At 40.7% G+C, this 7,861-nt stretch overlaps 1 protein-coding gene across 5 annotated transcripts in view; it reads right to left on the bottom strand.

Moving 5' to 3' along the window:
• Window positions 1-854: 854 nt before the first annotated feature.
• The window catches only part of kif21a (kinesin family member 21A), a 60,617-nt gene continuing 53,610 nt past the window's right edge, over window positions 855-7,861 (bottom strand). For all 5 annotated transcript variants that reach the window (XM_026175044.1, XM_026175039.1, XM_026175040.1 and 2 more), the window contains 5 exons: window positions 7,492-7,656; window positions 5,939-6,056; window positions 5,525-5,695; window positions 4,888-5,087; window positions 855-3,527 (listed from right to left, as the gene is read on the bottom strand). In XM_026175044.1, coding sequence (XP_026030829.1) covers window positions 3,437-3,527; window positions 4,888-5,087; window positions 5,525-5,695; window positions 5,939-6,056; window positions 7,492-7,656 — 745 coding nt within the window. In that variant the 3' untranslated portion in view covers window positions 855-3,436. The remainder of the gene's footprint in view (window positions 3,528-4,887; window positions 5,088-5,524; window positions 5,696-5,938; window positions 6,057-7,491; window positions 7,657-7,861) is intronic.

The following is a 7,861-nucleotide window of genomic DNA, read 5'->3' as shown; positions in this document are numbered from 1 at the left end:
AAAACAAAACATCTATAGAAAGTTTGGAAAGATCATCTTAGGAGGAACCTTAAATCTCTCCAACTTGAAGATTTGGGGAAAGATTAACATTTCTAAGAGCTCCAAAATAGCAATAAATGCACAAAAAACGAAAATGATAGTATTGCACATAATATTGTTAAAGTTGGCTTGAAAGTCCACAACATGGGGTTAGTTTCTGTTAAAACCACTTAACCACTAAGTAAAAGTGTAAATAATAAGAGTGTTATGTGAAGGAAAAGGAGAGGAGGAGGTCCAGTCTGAGGGAGTTGAGGAAGAAATGACTATAAATAGTAAATAAAGGGACCCTTAAGGTGAAGTGCTGCCAAATCAATAAAATGAAGAACTGTTTCCTCCTGGAGGAGTCTCCAGGTAAGGAGGGTTTGTTGGGCTACCGTGGGCACACCAGTGTACACCTCTGCAGAGATCTCAGATAGTCTTCCACCTCAGATCAATTCCTTCTGGTTTGTCATTTATTACTCAGAGGATGAAGCATCCTAACCTTGATTCTTCTCCCCAGTTTATCACTGGCTATGAACTATTGCCCTCTTGTAGCCAAATGTCATATCGTAGCCTGGTTCCCACAGGCCAGCTGATAGCTTGAACACAGCAATGAAGCAGGTTAGCATTCCACTTTTTAAGAAGATGAAAAATTAAGGATGTCCAGGAGAAAAATAAAAAATAAAATATTGAGTTATCAAACTTATTTGTAAAAACCAAAGACACATTTAGAGGTAGTTTGTTTGCTTGAATAAATCAGCCTACAGATATATTAATAGTAAAAAATAATATATAGTATGTAAGAATACAGAACCAAGAAAATCACACACAGATGGTTGTTTTTGACAGATGGCATTTATTCTGACCAGGCATCTGACATTAGAATCGCTACAGAGTCCGCCATTGGGGAATGGCTCCTAAAACAGGAGGGGGTGCGTCATGGGTACAGGGAAGAAGAAGGGCATAACAAACAAAACAAAGAAAAGAAACTAACCAAAGGCCACTAAACGTGACCTGCCACCTGTATGAAGGATAAGCTCAGTCCAAAGCATTACTGATGCACTCGTCAGTCTTTGTGCCATTCACGGTCCTCTGGGCTCTAGTGTGAGACTACGTTCAGATCGGTGGTCCCACAAAACTAACATTCAGTCAGATTAGTTTTTCGTTTTGAACAGACATTGTTTACATACATTTCATATGTAGTTGAATAATTCCTACAGCTGCTGTTTCACCAAACATTCATAAATGACAGCACAATCATGACAGGCAGGTCAGTTAAACTGCAGAGACCACGAGTGCCTCCAGGAAGGCCCCACGAAGATCAGAACAGAGACAGATGTTGAGTCAATAGTCAGGAAAATAACACTGGTTGCGTCAGAAGGCCTCTCCTCTCAACAACAAAGAGATAGCGTTACACTTATATACACACATACACAACTACGGTACTGAGTGGACCTCACCTGGAGCCCACGACAAGAAGCCCTCTTATAGGGTTGGGAAGGTGAACGTGTCTTAGCAGCATGGGAATTAGACCACAACTTAGCAGTGTAGGTTTAGTGAGTGTTACCAGCATGTGTGAAGAGTGAAGATATATTTGTGCACACAATGAAACATGGACAACAAGTGCAGACTTATATCAGTGCTCAACCTGCTCACATTTAAGGATTAAGTGAATCTCAGAGACTAATTGTGTTGATTTTTGTTTGGTTTTTTTACATGTGCTCAGCGGTTAAAGGTATATGAGATCCTATGATAAAGTTCCACCAATTAAAAAACAAAAACTGCACCAGGCAAATTCTTCATCAATTAATTTTCTCACATTTATGCCTTTGGAAAATTTAGATTCCCCAATTTCATTCATCGTGCATGTCTTTAAGCTGTGGGAGGGTGCAGAAACCCAGAAACAATCCACACAGGAACAGGGACACAGAGGCCTCGGTCAGCTTCCAGATTCCTGTGAGGGGCCTGTGTTAACCACTGTACCACTTACCAGATAAATTCAAGATTTTTACTGTATTTGCTCAATTGTCCCTCATAGGTCTTCAAATGGCTGTCATTATTATAAAACCTTTCCTGACCACTTGCACACCTGTGGTGCACTGCCTCCACTATGTCAAAATCTTAGCATTATAAGCTTTAAACCTTGTGAGTATGGGAGTTGTTGAGTTGTTGAGCAAAGATTCTTTAAGTTTGGTTCATTTCTACTCAATCTTGGTCCTCAGACCCTTCAGGATGTACAGCCTGACCCCCAGAAGATGAATTCTTGGCGCGCACAGCCCAGTGAATGCAGAATAAAACTACCCTACAGACGTCCAGTAGATGCACCTATTGTATAAATTTCAAAATCCTTGTCAACTAGATTTCAACTCATCTGAGATTTTTAGTAGCTACACGTATGGTATCAATTTGAAATCCTATGTCATCTTGTTCTGAAGTTATAATGGCTGTCCATGGTGCCCCTCTGACAGGGTGACAACAGTACCCCATCCGCCTTTTATGACTGAAGGGTAATGATGATCATGCTTCTTAACTTGACACTGAAGACTCCTTCACTAAACTGCCGTTCAAGCTCTGGGTTGTATCTGAAAACCCAGGTACTCTGGATTCCTCCCACAGTCAAAAGACATGCAGTGTATAAAGCAAGTGAGCTTATTTCCCTAAATGTCAAACTTTAGCTACTCTAAAGTGTGTTCTGTTTACAAGTCCAGCTGAGGACAGCAATAAGAACACGTTACACATTTTTGGTCACTGATCTAAAGCTGCTGCAGAAACTGAAGGGAGCACAGAAGCTAGAGCAGGATGTTAAGGGGTAGAATGATTTCTTTCTCACACAGCCACTTTTCTTGCTCTTGGAAACAGGACTGATGGAATAACACTTCTGTTTCAAGTGCAGAGAAACAATCTCAACAAAGTAGAGAAGTGGGTTGTGAAGACCAGCTACCAACCCATTAGCTCTGCTGCACGTATGTATTTCTGTACTCTGACAACAAAACACCACTTCCTTTTTTGGCAGGGTTGCCTGTGTTGTATCGTTGCACTGTGCTGCGTGTAAGCCGAGCTGCACTGATAGTGTCTACTGTGTGTTCACCACATCCTATAGTATCTTGTGAATATAAGTTCTTATAACAATGACAATAATGACAAACCGTCTAAAGCGCAAGAAGAGAGAAATAGAAGTCATTAACAATACAGTTAACTAAATCCTGATTAGCAAAATCCTCTAAGCATACAGAGTCAAAGAAAAGAACTAATGCGTTAGCTTCCACTGTGATGAGATTACCGTTTCCTGTTGGCTCAGTCATGAACGTCACATGATATGGAAGGTGCGTCGTTTAGGCTTGATAGTTAAGGGGTCAAAGTGCAGGGCAGGAGTGCCTTTACGTCCTTCTAGAGTCAAACCAGGCAAGTGGTACCGTGTTCAGTTACTTGCAACCTCGTCTACACTGTCAACCACTTCCAAGGTGCCATCCAGTCCACCACGTGCACGCCAGATCTTCACAGTCCGATCACTGCAAGACACAAAGACACAAAAGTTATAATATATTCCATATCCTCTTAATGTCTTTACATTTTCACTGATTTGAAGACTTTTTACTTGGAATTTACGTATAAAATTACCAATATGTATATGTAATTTGCTGATCACATACATAAATACGTGTAGAGGGGTGCCAAATTAAAGGGGAAAGCCAATATAAGGTATTTCAGTGAACTCCTGATCCATTATGAGCCACTAGAAAGGCTCACTGAAACTACTGGTTGGATGGAAATCTGTCATCTAGGAAAAGAACACTCCGATCAGAAAGAAATGTTTCATCAGAGGACAAAAGATCACCCAGAAGAGAAAATGTGTGTGAATTTGCAGCAACCCTTTCCTAAGGCCAGCTCTCTCACAGCATGAAACATGAGCTGGAGGTGTTTTTAACATTTGTGTGTTACCTAGGGCGATCGTGGCTCAAGAGTTGAGAGTTCGCCTTGTAATCGGAAAGTTCGAGCCCCGGCTCGGACAGTCTCGGTCGTTGTGTCGTTGGGAAAGACACTTCACCTACCGCCTAATTGTGTTGGCCAGAAGGGCCGATGGCGCGATATGGCAGCCTCGCTTCTGTCAGTGCGCCCCAGGACAGCTGTGGCTACAACTGTAGCTTGCCTCCACCAGTGTGTGAATGTGTGTGTGAATGGGTGGACGACTGGATGTGTAAAGCACTTTGGGGTCCCTAGGCGGGACTAGTAAAAGCGCTATACAAATACAGGCCATTTACCATTACCATTTACCTAAAGATTGCACTACAGTTTTGTCATACTATGATTTAACAGAACAAAGACCAATGAAGCATTTCTCTCCAGTTTGACTTCTGTTCTTGGTTGTCTTAGCAGACCAGACCAAACCTAATATAAACTAATACAGCCAAGAAGAAAAAATTTAACAGCCAATTCACTGATAGTTTAAGGGGGGGGGGGAAAGAGCAAAATAAGGGTTATCATCAACATAAAGCCTCATCTCCCTCCCTCGAAACAATAATGGTACATGACATTTGTATTCATTTTTCCTTGTACAACTCTGAATCCATCTCACTCCCTAAAGTGTCACTCAGTCATCAAAACTCTGGGAAACCCTGCTTTATAAGGACAAGTGGATCTAAACTCTGCTGGCAGAATGTCGCTCGCAGCGTAACAGACCCAATGGAACCCACTCACCACAGGGTCAATGCTCATGTTTTTACTTTAATTTGTTACCCATGTGTATATGAGCCTCAGGTGAAGTTGTTTTCCCTCATATCCAGAGAGACACAAACAAACAGTTGTTTGTCTCCCTCTCTGGAGACAAACAGAGAGCCTAAGCATGTGTGTCAGTGTGTGTGGAAAACTCACTCTGAGGCGGTGAACAGGTGGCTGCTGTTGGCAGAGATGCTGTTGATGGGGCTCTCGTGACCCTTGAGCTCCCCCAGTGTCCCTAGAGTGTCTGTGTGCCACAGCTTGAGCACCCCGCCTCTGCATCCACTCAGCAAGGTTGGTGATCCGGGGACGACACCAAGTGCACAAACCCAGTCACGGTGAGCATTTGGGACTTGCTGAGCACAGAGATGTATAGCAGTATGGTTAATAGTGAGAATGTCATGAATGGTTGATGTTTTTGTAACTTACTGAAAGATTATGATCATAATGATGCAATCGCTACAGTAACTTGAGGGTATCATATGGAAAGACATCTTTTTCTTAATGTACAGTCATGTGAAAACTGTACTTTTACTTTACTATCGGCCATTATGTGACAAAGAATGTGACAGAAAGGGCAGTTTTCTGCACATTGATTTACAGCAGGTTTTCCAGGAGAAAAATCTCTGGAAAGACAATAATGGTGATAAAAAAAGAGGAAATAAAAATATTTTAGGCTACTTTTGACAGTTATAAAATCAAAATGAAAAAAAAAAAATCTATATTGCATCAAATGGAACAAACATCTGAATGTCTCCTATCCATATTTCTTTTTGCATTGATCATCCAGTACCTGCAGTAGGTCTTTACGGTCTAGGTCCCACTTTTTGATGCCATTGTCTCGGGAGCCGCTGAAGAAAATGTCCCCTTGGATTACCAGAGACTCGATACCGTCGTAATGTGGTGGTTCAAAGTTGTGTGTAGGGCTGATGCTTCCCAGAGAGCCTTCAGTCACGTCAAACAGCTGCAACAGCAAAAACAATACATGTTAAAAGGGATGATATGCATCTGAACATAAGGATTATTATAACAAAAGATAAATAAAATCAGTTAAACATGGGTTATGTAGCATGTCTAACCTAAGCTGTCCTTATATTGCATTACTGGATGACTCAGCTGCACAAAGAATCTCACTTTATCATCTGCCTCAAGAAACAAGTGAACAACAGAGATGTGAAGAGCAGCAGTTTGAAAGCCTGAAACACACCTTAATGTAATGGTCCTTGGAGCCAGTGATAACCAGGTCTTGGCTGTTTCCAGACTGATCCACAGTCAAGCACATAACTGGACCAAGGTGACCAGTAAGCTTTCCAGTAGAGGCAAACCTAATGCAGGAAAGGAAATGTTAATGAGTCTTTTGTTAAACTGTCAAGCCAATACCACAGGGGAAATGCCAAAATAAAACTTAAATACATGTATCAAATCAAAGTACAAAGAGAAGATATTACTAAAGTAATGATATACTTAATATATCACTCGTGAAAATATGTAAAAATGAGGTTTGCTGAGTTCTGTCTCAGAGAAAATGGGACCGTTCTTATACAGAATATTGATTCACAGTTAGTTTAATCATCCAAAGTACCACTTACTGACTGTTACGTTCGTAAGATGAACAAAGAGGCAATTCATCACAGCTAATATCAGGCAGCTGTCAAAAAGGCGTGACAGCTTTGAAATGGATGCTTGTCAGGTTTTCATACACAATTAAGTTCCAAGGCAACACAATGAAATTGGAGTTTGTACTATCTAATGAAGTGTGCATGTCATGCATCTGAAAATGTCAGGGGAAATCATAAACACACGGTCAGTGTTATTGATGTGCATGTGTTTATCAATACCTCCATACAACACGTTTTAGAAAAAAAAAATAAAGGAAAAAGGTTTTGATCAAACTTTCATCTACGCCTATAAAAAGTAAATCCCAGACGTGAATTTGGCGTCCTCCTTTTAAAACTCTAGACTTCTTCAAATGCTCCTGTTACACAAGGGTCTGACCATTTCTCAGCTGGGTCACATCTCCCTCTCAAAACCTTTTCTCCTCAACAATCTTCACTTTGCCTAAAAACCTTACATGCATACAAACTGCTGTTACTGATGTTACCTTTTTAAGGAAATACTTTAAAGACCATTTATCTGAAAATTGGTCTGTTGACCCACTTCCACCATGCCGTTTTGCATTTTGAAATCAAGACCAGATACATCCAAAAATGTTTGAATCTTGGTTAGTTAAAATATAAAAACAAATTAAGGCAGTGCCCATTTTTGATCGAAGGTTGTTTTTTTTTAACAAAATAAAAAGCATATTGAGGAACTTTCTGCATCTACTGAAATGTTTTTTGTTATGAGTTATAATTATGAGAGTTATAACTTCTTACTGTAATGCACATAGTTTATAATAATTCATTAAGTCAATTTTGAAGACATTGGTGGATGTAAGACATATTTTAGAGATTGTAGTGGTGTAGAATGGGGTTTTAACTTTTATCAGTATTCATTTAAAACTTTTCAAGCTGTTGTGTGACGTTATATTTACAGACAGAATGACAAGCAAAATAAGGTTAACAAAAACAACTGTGCTGGCAGAGGGAAATAAAAACGAAGTGTCACGATAATCTGTACCAAACTCCAAACAATCCACACAAAAAGTACGATATTTCACTTAAGAAAAATCCCTCAGATTGTTAAATCAGACTGACTGCCACCCTGCTAACCCACTGTCTGGATATTACTTTTGCATTCATTTTGAGTATCTCTGCTTACCTTCTCAGGTCCCAGACCCTGACAGAGTTTCCAGCAGCAGCGTACAGGACTGTGCCATTGGGGTTGAGCGCAATCTGGTTGATCTGATTCTCTCCTGCAGGGATGGTGACTGTCCGGCTGGTGTTGGACGCACAGACATCCCCAACATTAACTTGACCAGAAGACCTGAAGATATATGAATAAAATATGTACAAATATGCAACAATTAGGCATAATTAGCATTACAGGAGGTGTAACTTTAAAAACAGGAGTGTCCAACTCCAGGCCTCAAGGGCCGGTGTCCTGCAGGTTTTAGACGTGTCCTTGATCCAACACCATCCATCCATCTTCATCCGCTTTATCCAGGGCCGGGTCGCGGGGGAAGCAGCCT

The sequence above is a fragment of the Astatotilapia calliptera genome, chromosome 7 (assembly GCF_900246225.1).
Source record: "Astatotilapia calliptera chromosome 7, fAstCal1.2, whole genome shotgun sequence".
In the NCBI taxonomy this organism is placed as follows: domain Eukaryota; kingdom Metazoa; phylum Chordata; class Actinopteri; order Cichliformes; family Cichlidae; genus Astatotilapia; species Astatotilapia calliptera.
Note: the sequence above shows the minus strand (reverse complement) of the source record. Positions and strands in the feature narration are given on the sequence as shown.